This window comes from Pongo pygmaeus, chromosome 1 (genome assembly GCF_028885625.2).
Source record: "Pongo pygmaeus isolate AG05252 chromosome 1, NHGRI_mPonPyg2-v2.0_pri, whole genome shotgun sequence".
Taxonomy (NCBI): Eukaryota; Metazoa; Chordata; class Mammalia; order Primates; family Hominidae; genus Pongo; species Pongo pygmaeus.
In genome coordinates, this window is record NC_072373.2 from 53,205,730 (window position 1) to 53,231,806 (window position 26,077).

The 26,077-nt window shown below is 33.0% G+C and overlaps 1 protein-coding gene across 7 annotated transcripts in view; it reads left to right on the top strand.

Moving 5' to 3' along the window:
* KCNT2 (potassium sodium-activated channel subfamily T member 2) overlaps nt 1-26,077 on the top strand; it is a 392,642-nt gene that overhangs the window by 282,185 nt on the left and 84,380 nt on the right. For all 7 annotated transcript variants that reach the window (XM_063647669.1, XM_063647672.1, XM_054449259.2 and 4 more), the window contains 3 exons: nt 1,047-1,219; nt 11,930-12,064; nt 22,614-22,725. In XM_063647669.1, coding sequence (XP_063503739.1) covers nt 1,047-1,219; nt 11,930-12,064; nt 22,614-22,725 — 420 coding nt within the window. The remainder of the gene's footprint in view (nt 1-1,046; nt 1,220-11,929; nt 12,065-22,613; nt 22,726-26,077) is intronic.

Genomic DNA, 26,077 nt, shown 5'->3' on the forward strand with positions numbered 1-26,077 from the left:
AGGTGTCTGAGCATGGTGGCTCATGCCTGTAATCCCAGCATTTGGGGAGGCTGATGTGGGTGGATTGCTTGAGCCCAGGACCCCATATCTACAAAAATACAAAAACATTAGTCGAGCATGCTGGTGCCCACCTGTAGTCCCATCTACTCAGGAGGCTGAGGTGGGAGAATCACCTGAGACTGGAAATTTGAGGTTTCAGTGAGCAATGATTGCACCACTGCACTCCAGCCTGGGCGACAGGAGTGACGCCCTGTCTCAAAAAAAAAAAATTCAGATGTTCCAGAGGTGATAAATGTTCCAGAGAATTAACTAATCTCAACCCACATAAATAAGAAATGCACATAAAGACATATAAAGGTAAAATAGCAGAACATCAAAACAGTTCTCCATGCAGATAATTTAGCTGAAAATAATATTCGGTTAACAATGCTAATTCTGTCAAATTCTAGACTCCATGAAATAGCAAAATGCCCTTAGCCCAACGATGAGTTTTGGTAATGCTTTGTTCTTGTTTTTGTTGGTGTTATTGGGTATTTTGCTTTAGAGTATTTGAATCATTATCTTGCCAGCTCAACTATGCATGTAGACAGTTAGGGGTTTTTTGTTTTTTGGTTTTTATTTGCACTGTTTTCTTTTCTTCATCGCTTTAAGCATTCGGTACTGGGAATGTTCCTGAAGTTACCTAATTATGATATTACTATATTTCTGAAAATGAAAGTCAGAGAAAATTAATTTGTAAAAGTGTATACTTGGATGTCTTCTAGCAGCAAGCTTTAGTTTATGATAGAACAAGCACACACACAAAATGTTGGGTCTTTCAACATCAAGCTACAAACCTGCAATTCATTTTTCTTGCCCATGCACACTTTTATTTCTTACTGCAGGTTGCAGAAATGGGCACAGAAAAATGTAACTATTTTCAAATTTATTAGAAAATAAGGATTTAAGTGGTTTGATTAATTTTACATTTTCATATAGCTTAAATTTTCTCCAAATTTTAATGGAGTATCCAAATGGCATTTCAATATATACTTTCTCTTCTCTAGAGCTGCCAGCATAACTACTATGAGGATGCAAAAGCCTATGGATTCAAAAATAAACTAATTATAGTTGCAGCTGAAACAGCTGGAAATGGATTATATAACTTTATTGTTCCTCTCAGGGCATATTATAGACCAAAGAAAGAACTTAATCCCATAGTACTGCTATTGGATAACCCGTAAGTATATTTTAAGATAACAAACAAGATAAACTGTTTTTAATAGTATATTAATGTATATCAAAAATAATTGCCTGTAATATGCTGGTAGTATTTTAAATCAGATACATTATGGTACATGATTCATTGGGAGATATATTCTGTGCTGTGATACAAAATATATCATTGAATATGATTATGTTCATAAATACTACTTAAAACTGGGATATTCTGAGAATTTTATTTAAAACTGTTTTACAAGTGGTCATCTACTCATAATACCACAGGAAACAGGCCACTGAAATAATTACTGCAATTTTCCTTAAATTAATCAACTAGCCTGACAAATCTCTGCCAAAACTGGACAAATTTTTTTGTCTTTCTGAAGAACCATTAATTATCAGAGAAGCATTTACTGATCCATTTTTTTTTTTTTTTTTTTTTTGGGTAAAAATGACTCATATATTTGCTGATCCATTTTTATATGTTATAACACAAAGCATCATCAGAGGTTATTATGATCGGACCACTGTTAAACCATACATTCTATGACATAATAGAAGTAATAATGCTTTACCATGTGCATTTATTTGGAAAATATTGGATTGGTTTACTTTTGTTAAATAGGACTACTTAAGCAATTCAAAATTCTTATGCAAATATAAATATGGGTCGCTGAATGAGACAGTCAAACCATTTTATTCTAAAATTATAATATTCATCTCTGTGACTGGAAATTAGTAGCAGGTGGTCTTTAGATTAATACCATATTTTAGGATTCTCTCACTCTCCTCATCCATTCCAATGTGATGCAAATGTCAAGATGAACTATTAATAAATGAGGCCAAATTCTGTTGCCTTGTCTCTGCCTTTCAAAATTATCAAAGTTTTTCGTAAGAGAGACATCTCCCCAATACATTATAACTTTATAGTGTTGTTTATTCTCACTATACCAATATCAAAATACTTATTGATGCAACTTTCTTAGAATCATCATTATAAGAATAATAAACTCCAAAAATTTATCACACTTGTAGAATTTTCATTTGAAGAATTTTCAGATATGATTACTCAATGACTTTTTCTATACTTTGGCATCTAAGGAAAGCTGAGGCATATTTAGGGTAAATTAAGGAGAACAGAAACTTGGACCAAATTTCAGAAGAAATAAAAGTTTGTTAAAACAAATTTTAGAACAATCAAAGTTGCGTTGTGGGATGGCTATGGCAATACAGTGGTTGTAAATCACTTCTTTCAAACATAATCTTAATTCTGAAGCATCTCTGGTAGGAAGCTCCAAGGAATTGGCTGAGCTGCCACAGGAGAGATGCCTAACTGTGTGAGTTCAAATGTGTCAGCTTTTGGCTTCTTTTGCTTATGATGAGTCCATTGCCCTGAAAGTGGAAGTTAAGACAACGGCATTTGCAAACATTGCCTTAGAGTAGCTGTATGTTGTATGGCTTGGATCAAACTGGATCAATTCAGGTACCAGGTTACAGACAGGAAGATAGGAAGTGGATTGAGAAAAAAGTGGAACTGTGCTTACAGCATCTTTCTGATAGGACTAAGGACAAAACTGTACTTTCCTCCTCTTCACATAATTTCAAGATAAAGTTTCTTGTCCTGATGTGTAAACCTCCCTACCAAAAATCAGTCTCTTCATATTTTGGACTGGAGTTCACTCTATGAACAGAGATGGACTCCTCGTTTTCAATCTTCAGTCTTGCTAGGTAACCTAATTTCAAATCTCGAAGTCTCCATTTTCACCATCACACAGGTGACAGGAGCTAAGAAGAAGTGTTTTACTTGTATGTTTTATGTAGATTTTAGAGTAGCGATAACCAAATCAATCCCTTTATGTTTGGTTTTGAATAAACAGGTTACACAAATGTCTTTATAAAATCAATTCTGTGATTGATCAAGGAATGAAGACTGTATAGCCAGTCTTCATTCCTTGATCAATCACAGAATAATCTGAAAACTCTACCTCTCTTAATTACTGACAACTGGTTAGTATTTCTCTATAAATATAGATGTGGCTTTTATCAGATAGTAATTCATCTGAATAAGACCATAAAGATTATTTAATAAAGTTAATATTATTTACCTCCATCCTCTGTTCATAATTATAATGACTATTTACTACATGTCAGTCATCATACTACACACTTTATTTTACATTTTAGTTGCACAAGTCACATATTTACATTACAGTGATGATTTAATCTTAGAGAGATGTGCCAAGCAGTTTAAAATCTCAAATTACGATGTAAACATTTAAATAAACCGAAAGCTGTGTGAGGTGGCTACAACACTGTCTCTTATTTTAAGAGGATGTAAAAGAGACACAAAGAAGGTGAATGACCTTTTTCATGGTCAGTTCTTGAATTAGACCTTTCTATGAAATTTCTGTTTTATTTTTCTTTCAACTTACAGGGTTTTCATATATGAAAAAAATACATGTTGCTTGCTCATACTTTTTGAAAACAAGAATATATCTTAACTTTGGTTTATTTTTGCATTAAAAGTTCCCTTTGCCTTCCTAATGGCTTATATTTGGGAATCCAACAATCCACATTATATTGTTATTAAATAATTCTTGTAGGGTTTGACTTTATTTCAAAGGGTTAGGTTGAAAGTTCATGCTGTAAAATCTATTAGCTTTCTGTGTACTTCCCGAAAGTAGTGTCAAATATTCTTACTTGTTGTCCTCTGTTCCTTTGGTTAAGAATGAGGAAACTAAAACTAAACACCAATTAACAATGTTCCAGGAAGTTTTATGCAATTCTTTTTTTTTTTTTTTTAACAATTAGATGCCTGTTGCTCTGAAATGGAGAGCATTTTGCAATCTATCCTACAATATTACAAAAAAATGAGGCTTTCTTCTTTACAATATTTCCATGTTATAGAAATTCCTACAATGATGATTGCATACACTTCTAGAATTATTAGTTAGTTTTGAGGGTTTGACTTTCCTTTAAATTCACATAAGTACGGCTGAAAATAGTATTCAGTACGTGGCTATTTTAAAAAATTAGTCAAAACGCCAATTAATTCAATATAACAGAAATAAATAATAGCAGAGGTAATAAGCATGGAATTTTAAAATGTAAATTAAATTTATAATATTCATACACATAATATGCCAAAATAAGTATTCACAATGTTTTCAAATATAAACCTTTCTAGATCTCAATGGTAATTAAATAAAACTCAGTCATATTGAAAAGCATCTTTCAGTTGCTACTGGTTCATTAGAGCTGGTGTCAGTTCTGATTGGCTGGCCATCTGTTCTGTTTGGTCTGTTGTGCCATACTGATTTTAAATATTTTGATTACCACCCCAACCTTAAAGGTCATCTAGTCATTTTTAACATCATCTCATGTGAAAGATAGAAAAGCAAGTCAAAAGCTAGAATACATTATCCAAAGCTACATAAAGATGAAGTGAAAGATCCAGGCTTTTGCTCTTAATATTTATCAAGGTCTTTGTCACACTATCCATTTATTAAACCAATCTTCTTTCCACATATGGTGCCAAGTAAAATTCAGCTTATTTTAAAAGTAATGATAAAATCCCTGATGTCAGTGTTCTTACTTTTTAAATTCAAACTGTAGACTTATTCAGATCTGAGATAAGTTCTAAATTTATGCTCTTGATAGGTCTGTTAGATGTTACTGAGTCTTTTTAAGCCACATTTTTCTGATTTGTAAAATGGTTAAAACATTTATCTTAAAAAGCTATTGTGAGATGATGTAGATAATGTATATAAAATCCTAGTGCAATATCTGATTCATAAAATGAAGATAAGAAACATCATTTTTTTCTTCTGCCAATCAAGAAACTAACACTGTCACTATTCAAACTGATGGATGGATTTATATGAAAACCCAATTAATAAAAAAGGACACTTATTTAAGTAGCTGAAATTAAACTACTTTCATATTGTCTAGCAAGTAATAAACTACTTAAAACTGGAATTAGGAAATGTTCACAAAATAAACTGTGCTCATAAAAGCATGCTATACTCATTTCTTGAACTTGAAATAAAGAAATTAATTTTTTATTGTTATTAGTTAAATGGGAACAAAATAATGGTCTTGAATTTTACAAATTCATACAAATTTACAAACCTTTTTTACTTCCTAACAGTCACTGACTAATATTTGGATGGCAACTTTTGCTATGAGAATTTCTATAAGAATATGAGGCTTTTGGCTCATAGGTCATCATCTTTTCTAATAGAATTACAGTTAAGACTCATTAATGAATGTGCTCATTTTTCTTCTGTTTACTAACATCAGTTACTTTTTGTGTTTGTTGAATTTTTATTTTGTTTATTACCAGTTAGTTTCAGCCTATGTTGTTTTGTTTCGATTCATGTATATTTATTCTTCCCTGGATCTATTTTTTGTCATGTTTACCTTTTTAATTGATTATCAAATACTTCTTTACATATTAAGCAACTGTGGTCTACAAATTTTGTATAGGTAACAATTGTTCGATATTTATTTCTTATTAATCTGTTTGTAATGAGCTATATAGTTAAATCTGTCTATCACTGTCACCACTTTTCCTTAATGTAATTCCTAACGTAAATAAGCCTTCTCTGTTTAGCAGTCAGATTTTAAAAAATGCATACATTTTATTCTACTGCATAATTTTTTAAATATAAAACTCTTCATCGGTACTTTGGGGACATAATGTAGGAAAAGGACATCTAGTTTTAGGGATGTTTTATGTTTTTGTTTAATATTTTTCAATAATAATGCTTCCCAATGTAAAGGTTGTGCTTGCCAATTAGCTGCCTCCCAATGATTAAAAAAATTGTTTCATTATGAGCCTATATCATTTATGTTACTCAATTACTAAGCAGGTAGGTGCCATGAACACTGTTGACAATGTATTTAGGTGAGCTGGCATAATACATGTAAATGCAGAGTTTATTTATTCTTTATGTTTCAGATTTCCTTTTAAGCCACCTTTTTTCAATAGCTGTAATAGATGAATCTATCTATTATACAAAATTAAATTTTGCAAAGAATACGGCATAGTATACCACTTACCCTAGATATCTTTCATCAGGATTATATATTTAGCAGGGTTCAGGTGACTTCATTTACCTTGTAATATAGCTGAATTCATATAAGGATGAACCATGCTACCACAATACAGATGTTAAAGCAATTTCCAAGGATTTGGCACATTGCTTGCCCATTGTAAGTACATATTTGTGGTAGAATTGCATGTGACTGAAATTCATGAGTTTCTTAAAGCATAACAATGATTAAATTTGATGGCCAGTTAGCTTTTATATTCTCTGCTAGACAAAGCAACAAAATAGAAAGGACTTATCTTCATTTTTAACTCTAGTAGAAGGGTTGGCATAAAATCAAGACTTACTTTGTCCACAGTGACCTCAAGACACAGGCGAAGGGATTTTTCAGATCACCGCAACAGCTCAGTGTTGCCCCACTCTTGTGGTACCTGCATCCTCCTATGTGCTTCTCCAATTACAAGACAGGGTGAGAGAGATGTGGAGGGTTTTGAATCAGCAATTAAAATAGCCCTGCTAATTTTAAGAAGCAGGACAGTGCCTAGAAAGAGTATAACTAGAAATCTCTACCATAAGGCACTATCAGAGACTGCTACTGGAGTGTATATTTGGTTATAATATTTGTTGAAAACATATATCAGGATCTTTAAAACTATTTATAGGCTGTGAGCCACTAATATCCCTTTGATAAATGTTTTGGGATAATGATAAAAAAAAATCAATGCTTAAAAAAAAAAAAAGAAAAGAAAGTCCTCAGAAGATGTGAATACCAGTGTTAAATACAATAGCAAGGTACTGCAAAGAACTGGTAACTGCAGTATTTCACAGAAAAAAGTGAAAATAACTTACAAAATAAGTAACTGAGGATTTTAAGAATGAATTGTGGTACAATCGTAAGATGTAATAATATTGCGTCATTTTAATGACTACAAAGAAAATTTATGATAGGAGAAATTTAATCAAAATTAAAATAGTGGTATTCTTTACAAGTTTTTTTTTCTTTAAATGTTTTACTGTATTGAGCATTCTTTTCCTTCAGAGTGTAAAGAGCTAGAAGGATGACCAACAGGAGAGAAATAAGTCAGGGAGAGAACAAAAAGTTCATCTAGCCAGGGAGGCTTGTAGGTACTATAGTTTTCTTGGCCTAGAATTTTCTTCTCCTCCTCATATGCTGAACAAACTTCTACTAATCCTTTAACATTCAAATTAAATATCAGCTCTGTGAAATGTTCCTCAATTCTGCCTCCTAAATATAACATATTGTTTGTTTTTACAGATTAAAATATATAATAGAATTGTATGATTTTGTACATGAATTTTTAAAATCTGTATTTCTTACAAGTTAACAGGATATTCTTTTTCATATGCCTGAATGTATTAAAATGTCTATTAAATAAAATGTTTGGATACATATATGCTGAGTGAATAGATACATGAGGGAATTAATAACTTTGTGAAATGAATACTATAGATTAAGCAATTTCTAAGGAAGCTTTCCGGTTTATGGTTTTTTCCTCAAATATGTATATAAGTAAAGATTTCAGTCATAAATGTTTCCTCAATAATATATATTGAGTATATCAATAAATTAAAAAATGCATTACTTTCATTATAATTTTATATAACACATATTTTGCATAAGCATATATACTATATTTATTTGACATACTGATATATTATATAGGGCATGTTGTGATTATACATATATCCCTTAGAGAAAGTAGTTCTTAATAGACATGCTTAATAGTTGCTCACTAATAGGCATTAGTACCCATTGCTTTAGATCATCTAAAAAAATGCATTAGTTTTTTATTTTACAAGGCCTCCTCTGCATGGATAACTTTTAAATTTATTTATAAGATTTCTTAGTCATAATTAAGAATATCAATTCTGTATTTTTGTAGAATTATGCCATAATGTTTCTGATTTAGAAAGCTGAAATACAACTTGTTTTTATAATTCTGAGGGCATTTTATGATTCATAACAAGTGCAAATGACATTTTCTAGTTAATGTTAAGAAAAAAAGCACTGAAAATTAATTTTGTCAGCAGTGTTGAGTTTTGGAAATGCAAACTAAGTCAACTTACTTCCTTTCCCTAGAAGTGCTGCCACTGTTGTGACATTGTGTTTCATTTTGTAATCCATCTACTACTTAGGCCAGATATGCATTTTCTGGATGCAATCTGTTGGTTTCCAATGGTTTACTACATGGTGGGCTCTATTGACAAGTAGGTGACAAAATCTTTGGCACACTAACTAGTGTAGTGTCCTGTGGTTTGTCATGTGCTGTGCCTTGTTACTGCATGATGAGTGTAATTTGCCGTGTCGGTATTGCAAATATGATATATTTTGCATGTAGAGCTTATGTTCTCGTGTTATACATCTTGTATTAAACTTTCTAAGTAGTAATCTATGGTTGAATTAAAACAAATCTTGCTGCATGTCAATTTTGTCAGTTTTGCTCAGTTTCTAATGCTGTTTTAGTTTTGTGTCATCTATAACAACATTATTACTATTGACATAGTGGTAGAGAAAACTAAATTTGCAATATTGTGATGCATTGATAGCATTACGATAACTTCTGGAAACTCTGAAATAATTTAGAAATGCTCATTTTAACTTAGATTTATAAATTGGAGCAGTTCCTTTAGAGTTTACTTTGGTCACATATCAGAGTTTATAATTTCTAAAATATTTGTTAATTAAAAGGTCATATGTGTTTAATACATTAGTAATTAAATACAAATTCTTATACATGTATTATGGTGACATTAAAAATATATATAAAAATAAAAGATCAAAAAGCTGATATACTTGAAATAATATATGTTACTTTTCCACTTCTAAAAAATGTCAGCCAGAGCCTTCAAAATAAAATGCTAAAATTTACCAATTGAGAACTTTAACGCTTACATTTTATCCTGTAGATGTTGAAGGAAACAAAGTTTTATAACTTTGAAAGTATTTAGTGCTGTGGATACATTAAAGGTCAACCAGTCTAAAATATGTTTAGCCTCCATTGTACATTAATATAATTTACATCATCAGTTATGATAATAGTAACCAAGTAAATAAACTGTAGTTAGATGTACTAAAATTACTATTTAAATTCTACACACGTTGTATAACCAATCATCTTTTTTGAAATCTTTTGAGGTAATAGTGTTCTGTTAAAATTTATTAGAAAAACAGTATATCTAAAAGCTAAAGAATAAATGTCCCGTATACCTTTTTTGATGTAAACTATGAAGTGGATTCTTCCTCTGTAAAAGTATTTATGGTGAGAGAATAAATAATTGAAAGGATCAAATTCCTAGGGAGAGAAATAAAACAGAATTGGCTACGAATTGATAATTGTTGGTCTGGGGACAGTTATGTTCATCTAACAATTCTCCTCTTTTGCTTGTGTTTGAAATCTTTCTTTAAAAATACCTCTTTGAATGAATTAAAACACATTTATGAACACTTCTTTACACTTACATGTTTCACATTCTAGTCCTTGCAAAAAGGGGTCTTAGAGAGGGATAGAAAGGGAGGCTTTGCCAATTATCCCTATAACTTGTTTTCCATCTAGATTGACTTTCTTGTGCTGCCATCTGCTGGCCACACTGTGTAAAGCAGCCATGCTGAGGGAAAAACAAGGCAATGGCCTTGCAGAAATTATGATGGACAAGAGTTATAAGAATAAGTTGGCAGCCTACTTTAAAAAAAAAATTAAGTGCGGTAGTAAATGGAAAAAGAATAATATAATCTTAAAACATAAAAAAATTAAAAAGCTTCTACATGGTTCAGAAATATTATTCCAAATTTATCTATTTTCTATATAGATTTAAATTGATATGTAATGATAATTTGCTAAGGTTATGAGTAAACTATAACAGCCAGTATTTTTGAGACTGGAATTAACCGACACATGAGGGTATAGGTAACAGTTAGCTATTTAGCACAGGTACTCTCAAAGTGAAGTTTTGGTCAAATGTTCACTTCAACGTCATTGAATTATTGATGATTAAATATTCATCTTTCCTATCTTCACTTCTATGCATATATACTTATCCAGTCACTCTTATCCTCGACTGCCCTATCCTTTCCTTTTCCTATATAGGTAATTATAATGGAGATATTTTATTAATGAAGAAAAAAGATTGTGAAAGCTGAAATATGAGAAAGTGATGTAAAATTATGATAAAGTGGTGTGAAGACATATGACTTAAGTGTCATTTTGATGGTCCATAAGGGCCATAACACATTCATTTTCCATCTAACTCTTTCTTTTTTAATGTACTTTAATAAATTAAGAAAAATTATGATAAATTTCCTGAATAAAAGAAAGACCCAAGTATCCCTAGGCATTTAAACTTGAAGGTCATCATAGTGGTTGGATGTTATGGTCCTGGCCCCTCTTATCATAGGAAATTTATTTGGAATAACATTCTGTTTCCACAGTTTTAGCCATAAAATCTCTGCCACAGACCATTGTTCCTGATTCAAGCGAAATATTTTTTCTGGACTACTCCTGGGGATCTTGGACTCAAGGCTTTGGTAATACCCTCTCGCCTAATAACAGAGTAAGAAATCCTGCCTCCCGCCTTCCCATAAAAGGAAAATAATTCCCTCTAACGTGACATGGCTAACTCAACCAATCATGCACTTGGAAAAGATCCTCAGGGACTTCACTCTTCAATTTAAAAACCTAAGAGAAACTACTGCTCTTTAAGCTTTAAACATCCTATTATAAATCAGAAGATACGGAAATCAATTAACCTATCTTTTCTTATCTGTCTTCAATCAACTCTGTACCTAGAACATTCTTGTACTCATTCAAGTTTAGTCTCCATTATCCAATTCAGTTCTACTTTTCTAGTTTGCATGAAGCAGAGGCAATGAGAATAATGGTTCCCTGTTTCAGCTTTAACGGTAAACATTTTCTTTTAATTCATTGGGAGAATGATAGGTAAGATTTTTTTTTTTTTGTCAGTGATAGGGAAGAAGACTGACTCTATTTTAGCTCACAGGTATGTGTTTCCTACTTTAGCAATTACTTCATCCAGCCAAAGAAATCAGGTTATCAAAAACTTAGGCTGGCTAAACAGTAGGCTTGCATACAACAGAATTTGTATATTTTATATGCTCTTGGTTGTGTAGAACCAATCTATAGCACATAAGTCTTACATAAAGGAATAATAAACATTTAAAAATAAACATTTCATAGTTGTATGTTTTTTCATTAGGCTTGACTATCTAAATTAACATAGCACTTATTTATTCCTCTCTTGCCAAAATTACTTTAGAAGTAAAAAAATGTAAATGTGTCTTTGAAGTAGTATGTTAACTGTAAAAACAAATTTCTAACATGCTCTATTTTATTGCAAAATGGATGTATTCCATATTTCATGTATATAATTAATAAAAATTATTAAAGAAAATATTTTAACACACATATTTTGAAACAGTTGAGATCTAATGACATGTAAAGTACCCAAAATAAAAATTATTTCATATTGGTAGATAATATTGTATCATAATTCCCTTTAATAGCTACCTGTGCACACTCTGTAAAAGCCACCTCTAAAGGCAACTTATATAAGCACAGGGGATAGTGCTAGACTTTAGCACTGATTATAACATTGTGATTTATTTAATGTTTGTTTTTCTCTGTTGATTTTTATCAAAGCCTAGATGACTTACTCAGGTGTGGAGTGACCTTTGCTGCTAATATGGTGGTTGTGGATAAAGAGAGCACCATGAGTGCCGAGGAAGACTACATGGCAGATGCCAAAACCATTGTGAACGTGCAGACACTCTTCAGGTAAGTGGCTGAATCATCCAACCTTGCCGCTTACTTTGTGCTAAACATTGGTAAAATATTTGACACTGACTCTGTGAGGAATGAACATCAGACACACCAACTTTATGTTCATTTATTCATTTTTTTCATAAAGTAAATGTTTATTGAGCATGACTGGCACTGCATGAAGTTAAATTTTTAACACCAGATCAGTAATGCTTCTCATAAAATAAATTGAATGATATATCTATTTTCTCAGATAGTTTAACAGTAGCAAATTCTTGAAAATCATGTGCACTAGTAGTCATGAGTTTTGACAAGCAGCCCATGTTCTCGTATTGGTATTAAGCCTAGCAGTGACCAAATATTTGCATTTACATACTGAATAGCTAGGACGGAAAGACTGCACAGCTGTGAACAGGTAATTTACCCATGTTAGGAGCAAAGTCATGACATCATTTTCACTATTTTCCTGTCTTTTTTTAATTAAATGTACCCATTGAATTTAATTCATTGAATTTAATTTAATGGGGATGTGAATCCCCGTTATGGTTGTCTTTGGGTAAGAGTAAACAATCCTGACCAGAGAAAGATCCATGCTATAAGTAAAGTCAAACTCGTCTGTCATTCAAGGCATCTGTTTCACTTGGAACAATTCTCCCTAAAATCATATGAAATTTTAAATATCCAAAAGACCATTTTTTAAGTTGTATGAGTTTTGCAGAAGCCTGAAGAAAATACATGAGCTACCAAATTACAGAGGTAAATGAAACAATCTCAACTTTCTCATCATCCATGTTCACTCCACTTTCATACTTTCATATTGTAGTAAAGCATATATTGAGGTTAATTATTTTGCCTTCTAATTTGAGTTCAAAATTTAAAGGAGAGAGCCTAGATGTGTGTCTGTGTTAAGTTGCCTATTTTTGGTATGATCTTAGGCAAATTACTTTTCTTCTCTACATCTCAATATATTAATCACAAAATTATTAAAGATTTAGAAATACGCAATGCCTTACTTAGCACATACCTGGTCATTTTTAATTACTTAATAAATATTAGCTATTAATATTACTAGCAGTATAATTATCACTTCCATGTGGCAGAGTAGAAAAGCCACTGACCTTGGGCTATACAGCAGCAAACTTTATCTGGCACAACGTATATCCTAGAGGCTCCAGCTGACAGTCACTAACCTTGTGACCTTCCTAACCTCATTAAGATTCAGTTTTTCTCATCTATAAAATGCTGCAGAAAATAACCCACCTTGCAGTGTTAATGTAAAGATTAGAGATCAGTTATTTAAAGAATCTGTCATAGCACCTGGAAAATCTACACTGAATTTGCATAAGAACCTCTTGTTCCAGAAGAAGAAATACACACTTTAAAGTTATTATAATGCAGCAGTTCGCTTAGAATATAGCTAAGTAGTTAACTAGTGAGCTGTATTAAACAGTACATTTTTAAAAGACACTATATAGAACTTGTTTAAAATATTACAGATATATAAACATATTTTTTTCTCTAGAGAGTATAAAAGAAAATTATATGGTAGAAAATTAATTCAAGAATGAGATTTATAGCCAGTGAGTAGGGTAAAAAATCATACTTTTTGATTCCATGCTTGGCAAAAGCTAATTATATAAAAGAGGATCCTAGGTCTTTTTAATTAAACATGTTATTTAAACTTTCAATTTGCCATGAATTTTATTTTTATTATGGTGACTTTTTATTGATTTAACTTTTATTATATATTCTCTAGATGAATTATTTTGATTCCAAGGCAATAATAAATCCCCATCTTACTGAGAGGTTCAAAGGCTGTAATTAGTAATTTAAAACAAATTAACTCACCATAGTAATTATGGACAGATACACACATGGCAACTAATTGTGCAAAGGCTATGTTACTCTGAGTACCTAGCTGAAGATGTGATTACCACTTGTTGAATGAATGAATGGATGGATGAATGAATTAATTAATAACTTTTGATACCTTAACTATTAGGCTTACCTGTCTTGAGCAGTATATTTTAAAAATTATATAGTTTTTATGGTATATATATATAGTGATCTAGACTGAATAGTTTCGAGCAGAATTTTTCAAAAGAACTATTAGAAACCCAAATTGCAAAGAAATTACCTCGGTTCTTTCCTTTCTTATGCCCTGTTATGACATTACTATTATTTCTCTAAGTATATAACAGTATTTTTTAGGAAAAAATTATATGAAACTTTTTTTGTGTTGTATGTTAAGCCGCTGATCTGTGTGTGCTAAGCTAGGCTAGTTTTACATGATAAAAAAGTAAGACAGATATTTATAGGTTTCTATGATATAAGAAGTATCACTTATGCAGATAAATGACCAAAATTATGCAGACTTGGGAGTTGCATTTTATAGATGTAGTTAATTATCGTCCTCCACATCACTCTTCTGCATTCCTTGGAGATTTTAGTTCCTGATTTACTATGACTCTTGCCAACCCTGATGATCATAATTATTGATGATTTCAACAATCTTACATAGATGATCCTTTGAATATCTGACCTTCACCACCCATTCTCATGGTCATAGCCTAAACCTTGAACTATGAATGATTTTACACTCCACATTCTCAGTTTCTAGCATTCAACACTCTGAGAAATGCTACTTATTTTCTATCTATTTTCTTCTAATATTCCCAACTCTTAATAGTCCTTTGACCACACTGGAACCTGTCATCCACTGATCCTACTACCTTTTTACTTACCCTAGTCACCTGAGGGTTTTTTCCCTTCCTTACCCAGATTCAAGTCTATGATCAATCATGATAATCACTGCTGCACTGAAACCCTCAATGGATAATTACTGATTATCTACTACACACTGACACTGATCTCAACTCTCTCCCTTTTCTCTCTTCCTCCTACTCCCAGTTTTCTCTCCTTTTAGGTTCTCTACCCACCACCTTGCATGAAATTCCTTAGAGGCAGATGACAACATTCCAGAGGTAGGATCCAGTTACCCTCATCAGTAAGCATCAGACAACTAGAAATCCAGTCACAATGGCTGGATATCAGACTATTTAGGATTAAAGCTTTGGGCCCCATCTCTAAGAGAACTAAATTCTTATACATTAATTATGCATGCGGGAATAGTATCTTTAAAATATTTCAGCCAATCCTTATATCTTAAAGAACACCATTAATATTCTCAATCGAGAGCCAATTTTTAATTTGTTGATTAGTAAGGCCTATGACTTTGATAGAAGTACAGATAACAGAAGTAATGTTGTGTGAACATTCAGATTAAAAACCAGAGTGGGCCACCTTAGGTGATGAAATAGAATGCTAGCTGCACCTGCTGTTTAACTTAAACCAATGCATGCACCTATCACATTGTTTATTTTGAAGTGTTTAGAAAAGTAAATTAAAGACATCATGAGAGTCCTAGAACAACCTAGACAGGCCTTTTATTTATCACTTACCCTGATTCGTTCCTTCTCTCACAATGAGTTTTATTATTTTTTAAATTAATTAATTTATTTTTTCTCGCAGAGGGGGCGCTATTAGTAGGCCTTTAAAGCAGCAAACTTTCTCTGGGACTTCCTCTACTCCAGAGGTTCCATATTCCCTGGAGGAATAGTGTATCTCCACTCCTTTACTCAGAAAAGACTACTTGAATCCTAAGCAATTGGCTCACCACCTCCCCAGACGCCATTTCTGCATACCAAAGACAATAAGGAGATAATATCTTCCTCAGGTTAGATCCTGTTGTACCTCTCTCCCCAAAAGGGTTTTTATTTACACATCTAAGAGAAGACACTCAAGTAAGCTATCCCAATGCAAAGAGCTGCTAAAAAGTGAAAGAAAAGCAAGTCCTCAATTTCAAATTTAAATTTATCCTTCTAAAGATTTACCTAACAAGACAATCATTACAATTGGAAAATATTGCATGTTTTCATATTTGTATGAACAAGTACTAACATCTAAACAAAGTTTAAACCCACAAAGCAAAATGTGCTGTGGATTAGAAACAACCACAGTAAAAAGTCTACATCAAATTGATCTACCAAAATATCCTACTTGGTGGCTGTTTGGCATGTCACTGGCATCTGTCATTATTTTCATTTTACTGAGGAAGAAATAAACATTTAGAGAAATTTAGTGTCTCATCCTAGCCCATCTAGAAAAAAAAATGGCAGATTCAGGGCTATGACCAGAGTGTCAAGAAAGACAAGAGAACTTTATCTAGGAGCTGGGAAAAAAACGTCTCTCTGGAGAGAACACAGAATAATGTTTAGGGCAGAATGGGTACAGAATTTGTATGGTAAAAGTCTAGGCATGACCTAGTTGAGAAGTTCCCTCGGGTTGATTTTGTTGTAATACAAAGATTTTTGGTTGCTGTTTTTGCTTTTGTTTTCTAAACTTTAGCTGACTACACTTGTAAGATAATGAGCAATGTCAATGGAAACATTGAAACAGGTCATGGATTGTTATCTGGTTGGAATGGAGCAACTCCTGCATTAGATCCATAGTAGGACAGGATGACTTCTGTGGCCATGCCTGCAATTGTGATTTGTTAATGTATCATGCTTGGCCCCTAGGTTTGTTGAGCATCTAGTAAGTGTCAGGAGTATACAGGATGCTGTGGCTGCAGTGATGAACAAGGTGGACATAGCTGGTGGCCTTAGAATACTAATAGTCTAACAGGGAAGGTATTAAGCCAGTCATTTAAAATTTTAATTAGAAAATTATAACTGTAGCAATTATTGGGGAAATTATGTAGCATTGTATATAGACCCAGATAACAAGAATATTTGCTCTAGTCCCATGGGTCAGGGAATGTTTTCCTGAGGAATTGATAATCTTTTACCTGAAAAGTGAAGAGAGACTAAATGGGCAAAAGGATGGGTACAGCACATTCCATATAGGGGCAGCATATACGAAGTTCTGAGATCCTGATAGTGACTATTCAAGGACTTGGAGCACAGCCAGGGGAAGACTGGTGCGAGGAGGCTGAAATGGAATTTAGAAGCCATATTTTCATGGCTTTGTAAAGTATGTTCATAAGTTGGTCTGAATTTTAAGAATAACAGGAAATCATTGAAGGATAGAGAAATTTTAAGAGATAACTGCGGGTGCAATGTAGAGAATTGTTTCAGGAAAAGAAAGAGGGGGTGAGAGCAGACCAGTTAAAAGACTTCTGCATTGCCACAACTATAAGAGCATAGAAGGGCAAGTTTTGTTTATTTGTTTCTGTTTTTTTAAAGAAAAGAATATTGTCTTTAGACTGCCACAGGTAGTCATAATCTTACTAAGGAAACAACATGTACATGCACATGGAAAAATGATGGATTTCAAAATAATATAACCATAAATATAAGTAAATAATTTAAAATACTCAACGTGTATAAATACAAGAGTGATACCTTTATATAGTGAAAACCACTTTTAATGTTTAGATTGGCGATGGTTTACATGGATAAGATTTTTGAATACAGAGGATTCCTGATATTTATCATACTGTCATTTATTACTAACTCAGACTCACTGAAGTATTTAAAAATTATTTATGAAAGATTACATACATTTATACTTGTTTTAGTGTTGATAGTCAATTGCAGTCCAAATATCCAAGTAGTGTTTTATGTGTGTCTAAGTGTGTCTGTATACCTCCTATTAATGTATACCCCCTGTTACTTAAAAACATTATTTCCAGCTACCATTGCAAATCAGAATTTATAGTGTAACATATAGCTCAGTAGGTAATATTTTGAATAACGTATCATAAATATTTTCCAATATTCTTATATTTGTGTGTTTTGCTTTATGATACAAATACAGCTAGTTTCAGAGTTCCCCCAGTAGCCTGTGAAATAGAATATATGGTGTGTTTTTCATCTTTATATTGGTTAGTAAAAATATTTATTGAATAAATTAATGCAGGCAGAGGACTCTTCCATAGATATTTTACACATCTCCACAATTATATTTACATCACTGAGTCAGAACACGAAGTAATTGTAGAAAAGTTTTAAATAGAACAAACTATATCTTTTTTTTTAATTACAGTATTGCTCTATTATGTTTCTAGTGCCCAGGGAAAAGAGACTTATTATTTCATTTTAATTCTAAAATGTTCTACATGCAAAAAGTATTTAGCTCATATTAAGACCCAGAAATAGATTTACAGTATTAGTGTTTCAAAGGAGCCTAAATAAATCTATTAGACAACCAAATTTGTAAATATAAAATATTATAACTGAATACAAGTAATAGTTTATGGATATAAAGGGTGTTAACATACAGCGTTTCATTATATAAGTATTAGTTCTAGATTTTTCACTAGGTGGCAGGCTTAGCTAATACTTTCAGTTTCTCAGCCCAAAATAACATAAATGTTATAGGTTCATTTATGTAGATCAGAAATGGGAGGCACATCACGTAAATTATGTTGTCCTATTTAATTTCAACTCCAGAAGTCACTCAAATACAAGGACTGGGTCACTCAACCATATTTTCACTCACCCTTATTAAGACCCCAAATACTTCTAGCTACATATATGTGTATATTTCTATTTGATAAAATGTGTTATAAAAGGATAATAAACCAAAGAATCCAGGTAACCACGACTTGATTCAAAGTGAGAATACTGATTTATATCAAAGATAAAATACATATTTTTAAGGGAAATAAAAATGTTCCAAAAGTTAAACTCGATTTTCATTAGTTTGTAGCTACATTTTCCTCATAAATTCTATCTCTAGCCTGATATCTCAACACTGTCCTAAATGTTCTTCATAATTTATCCATTCACTAGTGTCTTAATGCTACTTAATCTAGGAGTGTTTAGTCAGCCAAGATTTATCACCCCTAGAAAAATACATATATCCTTATAATTGGTGAATTTTTATTGTTTCATCTATTATATTATGGTGTTTAAAGTCAAGAATCTTACTTTATGTGTTTATCTATCTCCTGGAGACCAGAACTTTCTAATAGTAAAAAGTTGATAATTATTCATTAAGGATAAATTGAAGTAATTTATAAAACGTTATTTTTAAAAGAGTTGATTTTTAATATATGAAACATGAATCCATTGCTAGATATTGTTAATAATTTATTTTATTTGGATCATCTGTGTCTCCTTACACTAGTCTATCTTCCTCTTTATTATAATGGTGGGGGAAGCTTCAGAACCTAATGCTGTGGTGTGACCCAGGCCCTGCCACCTACTGGAATGTTACCTTGAACATACTATTTTGTCTCTTTGGGCCTCAGTTTCCTCACCTATAAACTAATAATTGGAGGTAAATCATAGAGTAGTTTTTTGCAGTTTGAAGAGGTAATGTGACCCTCTCAATTTCTAACACAAGTTAGAAACTATTGAGATCCAAAGAAGTCAGGCAGATAGAGAGAAAAAATATTAGGCAGGAGGATGTGACTTTGGTGTAGGCAAAAGTGGGCTTTTAAAATCCACCCTTGAGAACCATGGTCAGGAGACATACTGGATGACCACAAGACTTGTCCCAGAGGACTCTCTCCTCACAGCTTGGCACAGACCAGTACACATCTAAAGACACTGAAAAGATAGAGTCAGGGTTGAGACAGACACCCTCAGCTCTTCCTAGGGAAGGAGAGGATACAGATGGAAACACAAGAGGGTTCCCATCTGATGTGAAGATTACATGAGTTAACACATAGACAACTCTTAGAGCAGTGCTTTATAATAATTGGTTTATGGATGTGCGTTACCCATCAGAGAGAAAAAAAGGAAAAGACAAAGAGGAGAACCTTAGATCTGTTAATTTTTCTTTTTAAAGTTCAGTGCATGAATGTGGGATTTGTTGTCTGCATGAGTTTATAGGGCTTTGTGCTCATTGATTCATTTTTGTCCTATTTTTCATTTTAGTTTCTATTTCCCCAGATGATGGAATTTTGTCTGTGACAACCATATATGGTGAATATCTTTAGTGACATTGTTATTTTAAAATATTGCTTAAATAAATACTTTGAAACTTCCAGATGGTATGAAATTTGGCAGTTGGTGGCATTTCCCAGGCCTACCAGATGGAGTTTGCCAGCCAAAAGTCAATTGACATTTTTTTTCCATCAGGCCACTTTTCTAATTTTTAAAGAGTTTTTAAGAAAATAACTTTTATTTATTGAATGCACTATCATGGGTGACTTTTGAGTGAGAATAGAGCTGCTAAAAGAAAATCATGTGAAATATGGATAATACAATGTTTCTCCGTAAACTATTCTAATTAAATTCAGTGCCCTCTTCATCAAGATTTAATCTCAACTGCACAAACATGAATTGAGAAATTGTTTACTTTAACAAAGATTTGTTAATTAAAGGAATATAAGGTCATAGTCACTGAGAGGGAAACCTTGCTTTCTAGATGTTATGATTTAGTAGGAGAGCTAACGCATGAATAAAACCAACCAGGTAGCTAGAGGGGCCAACAGGTAGTGTAATCAATAAATCACATACTGGAGAGCCAAACTGGAGAGGATGATTCTGACTTTAAAAATGTTTTAAGTTTCATCTTGAATGGATTTGAGAACCACTTTAAATACTGGTCGTGATTTCATAATATAGAGATTCAGGAGAAAAGTAAACAGAAAAGAAATGGCATTTCAGGCAGAAATAACAACATGAGAAAAATTTTAAAAACTAAGAAAATAGTAATAACTGTTTTAACTAAGAAACAGTACCTTTTGTATGTAGCCACTAGCTTCATGCTTTGCTACATCCTTTCTTTGCAGAATCTGATATTTAGAGTTTCTGTAATGAATTTAAGGTCACAGAACTATTGAAAAAGTTATCAGTTGCACAAATAAAATTACTGTATTTTTAACATTAAAAGTCAGCAAAAGAAATTATATTGTGGTTGTTGTTTTGCTGATATTATTTTAATAACAATTACTACAATTTACCCAAATCAATAACTACAATAGTATTTATTATCAAAATGAAGATTAAGGAGTAGGATTGTTTAGTCAGCCACAATTTATTACCCCTAGAAAAATACATATATCCTTATAATTTGTGAATTTTACTAAAAGATTTCACAAAATACCCAATGATATCCTAGCTCTCAAAGGCCTTGATTAGGTAAGGCCCAATGTTAGTCCATTTGGGCTAATGGCCAAGAAGGCGTGTTGAGTTTTACAGATAACTCTAAAAACAAAACAAAACAAAAAAAAACTCCTCTTAAGAATGCCCTTCTTAAGAATGTGTTAGTGTCTTAACCGGAATGGTGACTAAAGCCCAGTGTAAACACACCTGAGAGGCAGATAATCAGAGAAGCCTGGTCTGAAGGCTAAGAAAGGCCCTGCTTGCTGCAGAGCAGTAGGGTGGGCGCACTCTCCCCAGCAGGAGGGAGCATTCCTGGCAAATCATCCATCAACCTTCCGGAGTTGGACCTGAGGAAAGGTAAAAACTCATCTGTAATGCTGGAGTTCAGGGACAGGGCTCCCATCTTAAAAGAAGCAGGTACCACATCAGGCACTTGGGCACATGGAAGTAACAGCACCCTCATGACTGAATGAGCATAAATTCATAAATTGAGAGCAGAAGGAGCTGATTTGTTCCTGAGCCACACAAACAGGCTGTTTATATTCTGCATATTTGCAGTCAGTTTTAGTCCCTGAGTTCAAGGGATGAGTTCAACCTAGTGATGGGAATTTTAAGTGGTCATAGCTTAGTTTAAAGACATATCAAATGAAAAACAAAGGTGATTATCGCAGAAGTGGCTGCCACAGAGAATACCAAAATATTTAACAAGGAAAGCTACCAGGGATGCATAGATATCAGGTAAGGATCAGATCATGAACAACAGCAAAAATAAAAAGCATTTATTGTGGTATCCTCCTGCCCCTTTTCTCTGGGGGAAAGAAATCTTGTGTGAGCGTGTACGTATGTGTGCTCGTTTTGGTATATATTTGAGAGAGTGTCAAATGGGAAGAAAGCTAATATGAAGCCATGGGACCTGTGAAAAAAATTTTCAGGATACTTTTGGGGACCACTATCAATGCTTTAGCCTTGGCCCCAATTCATTACAATGAAATTTTACATAAATTATTTCCTCATCTCAGAAGTTTGTTGTAGCAAGATTTGACATTTAAAAATTGCCCACTATGAGAATAAGGACCCATAGGACATGAAAGAGCTCACATAATAGACAAGAAGCTCATTATGTGAAATTTTTGCCAATCAGCTTATTTATCTTTATACATTTCTGTTTCAATACCATCCACAAAGTAACCTTGTAACTTCTTAAATCAGCTTTATGAGTTTTTTCTATGTTGTTCCATAATTGTAAAGAGAAAATGTCTAAAAAAAGCCAAATTACTGAATTTATTTTTCTTATTGTGCTAAAGTGTCTGTTAAAATATTCTTTGGGAAATAGTGTTTCATTTTTCCTGCATTGTATAGAAGATTTTATGTGGCACTGCCTGCTGTTGTAATTGGATATAGTTTTATGCCCAAGGCTAGAAATCACTCACTCATAAATATGTTGTTATAAAAAAAAACATATTGGATTGTTAGTGTAATGCAAATGTTCTTTTGAAATGTAGGTTGTTTTCCAGTCTCAGTATTATCACAGAGCTAACTCACCCCGCCAACATGAGATTCATGCAATTCAGAGCCAAAGACTGTTACTCTCTTGCTCTTTCAAAACTGGAAAAGGTAAGACCCCACCTTATCAAGTAAATTAGATTTAACCATCTTTATTCAAAAATTAACTCTGTAAATATATTTTAAAAATGCCATGAGATAGTAACTAAAATGCTGTTTTGAATTTTTATTTGGGAGATGAAATTCTAGTTGGTAATTTTTTTAAAAATGTGAATTGACAGATTTGAACAATTTATATCACAGGTAAATATGATGGAGATATTTTGTTCTATTGTTATTAAGTATTAAACACATGATTTGTGAAAGAATTAAATGCAACAGAAATGTGTATACCCACTTATTTGCTATGTCATGAAAATGCTGGCTTCCCAGATGTCACCAACACAACCTGACGTAAAGCTAAGTTTATTGCTTACCTAGGTAGGGGAGACTACCTCCCCAGTAGAAGTTTGGCAAGGTCTCAGAGGGAGGAAAACACGGTCAAAATATACTGAGAAATGGAATTTAATTTAATGATGATATTTCAAAACAGGGACTTGACTGGGATTGGGAAGAGATCTGGATAATGCTAATAGAGACAACAGAATTGCAAAGTAATGTTATATGGTCAGAAAGATTTGGTTTCCATTTTCAGTATACAGGCTGAGTGTGGGTGTAGACAGTTTTTGCACTCAGCTTTTACTTACTACTAAATAGTAGTGTACTGAGAGAATTAGATGTGAAAGGAAAAAAAAGACCCAGTCTTATACATTGTAAAATGTGTTAACCTGGGTGTGGTGGCTCGTGCCTATAATCAGAGTGACCTGGGAAGCTGAGACAGGAGGATCCCTTGAGCCCAAAATTTCGACGCTGCAGTGAGCTATGATCATGGCAGTGCACTCTAGCCTGGGTGGCATAGTGAGATCCCGTTTCTAAAAATAAATAAATAGTTAAATCTAGGCTGTTTTCATTTCTTATAACAATATAAGAGGTAGAGAAAATGATGCCTTATATTTTTTGGTTAATTATTTCTTTTAATTACCAATTATGACAGACCAGATGCTGTCCTAATTCCTGGGAAACATATTGTTGAGTAAGGTTGTGTCTATACCCTCATCTATTGATTTCTCCAAAGCTAGTCACACACATAATGTTTATAGAGCCTTACCCTGCTTTTTTATGGCCATAGGGAAATTGTTGTTGTGCCCTGCTTCCGGATGTGGCAACTGAGTTTGAGACTAGATAGATACCTCTCCCAAGATTATACAGCTACCAGTTCAATTCAGTAAGGGAAATGTAAGGCTATTAATATTCAGGACAGAAAATTTCCACTATGCCACGTTGCTTTAGCAACATAAAAAAAGATGGCAAGCAGGGCTAAATTGACTCAGACTTGAAAGCAAACCAAATAATCAGAAATCCAGCAGGAATCCGTGCTGGCATAATATAGTACAGCCTCCTTCATGGCAAGTGAGGTAGAATCACTCGTGATGAAGAAGCCAGGCTCTGTAGTCAGATTGGTCCAATTCACCACTGCTTTTGAGAGATGGAAACTGGATAAATTATTTAATAGCCTTGGGATTCTTATGTGGAAAATAGTGGTAGGAGCTATTTTAAATAGTAGGGTCATTATAAAGATTACAGCACATAATCTATGCAAAACAGCCCTGCATTTGACATATAATTAGTACTCAAATAAATGGCATTAAAAGTATAATGATACATTTTATATTTGTTGATATTGTCACTAATAAATATTTCATTCTGTGCATTCTAGTTGTTGACAAGTCAGTTGATGTAGCACGGTCATAATTGTGGAAGGTATTTTCAGTATTTGTGAGCATTTGTGTTGACATGGTTGTTTGCTTATTGCATTAGGGAAAAAGAAGAAAAATATGAGGTATATATGCCAGTCAATTACATACATCTCTTTATCCAAAGGAAAAATAAAACTTAATATTTTTGCAGCAAGCAAGAAGGCACAATTTAATACCAGGTATCTAGGCTAAATTCCCAAAGAGAGAGACACAAGTTGCCTTCCTCCTTGATGTTCACATTTCAAAAAGATACCCCCAAGGCCCACAAGAAAAACATTCCTGAAATGCAAAACTGGCTAGAGGTTTATTCAGCTTTTCAGAGATTTGCATCCATCTCAGGGACAGAGAAAGGATTTCCAGTTACAAGTTTTTGACAGAGAAAGGATTTACAATTACAAGTTTTCTAAAGAAAATGCTCCAAGGAAAAGGGAAGGGACTTTTGTCATCAGGGTTTTTTTTGTTTTGTTTTGTTTTTTAAGATTTGTATTTGTCCTTATGTCTTTTAGATTTTTCCCACGAAGAAAAAAGAAACTCAATACATCAACATATTTCCAAATTATTCAGCGATAAGAAGGCTGGAGGAAGTGGGATTAAAATAAATAGTTTGAATGTTATAAAGCTGTGGAAAATTCTTTTATCCACTTGTTACCATATTATGTTAAAGTTAATTTCAAAAACTTAAAAATTTAAAAATGTAGAAACTTTTTAGTCTTTTATAGTCTCGTGGGTTGAATCTCATGCCCCATCCAAAAAAAAAAAAAAAAAAATTGTGCTGGGATCCTAACTCTTACAGATGTGGTCTTTAGAGAGAGGCAGTCAACTTCAAAGGAGACCATAGGGTGAGTTCTAATTTATGGCTCACTGACGTTTTTATTAAAAGGGTGAATTTAGATATAGAGACAGACACACATTAAAGGAAGGCAATGTGAAGGGAAACAGAAGATAGTCTTCCATAAGCCAAGGAGAAAGGCCTGGAACAGATCTTTCATTTACAGTCCTCAGAAGGAACCAATCTTGACAACATCTTTATTTCAGACTTCTTGCCTCCATGACTGTAAGACAATAAATCTATATTGTTTAAAACACCCAGTCGATATTACTTTGTTATGGCAGCCCTATCAAATAGTGTTCTATGAATGATATGGTAAATCTTCCAATCAAGGTTTTTTTTTTTAATCAGTAATATTTACTGGTATGACAGCTAACACAGTATTTAATTATCTTTCCATATTTGTATTCTGGGTGCAAGAAGATTTTTAGGATTAGAAAACTGATCTCTATTTCCAATATTTAAATAATCAGTAGCATTTTCTATAGCTACTGTTGGCTGAGGGATACATGGATTTTTATTCTTCCAAACAATTATGAATATTGTTTCCATCTATCTATAAGTAGATTTCCTTGCACCTTCACAGGTGAGACCTTCACCTTTAGAAACACAATTAAGATTTTAAATCACAGCTGGGCGTGGTGTCTCACACCTGTAATCCCAGCACTTTGGGAGGTTGAGGCAGGTGGATCACTTGAGGTCAGGAGTTCAAGACCAGCGTGGCCAACATGGTGAAACCCCGTCTCTACTAATAATACAAAAATTAGCCAGGCGTGGT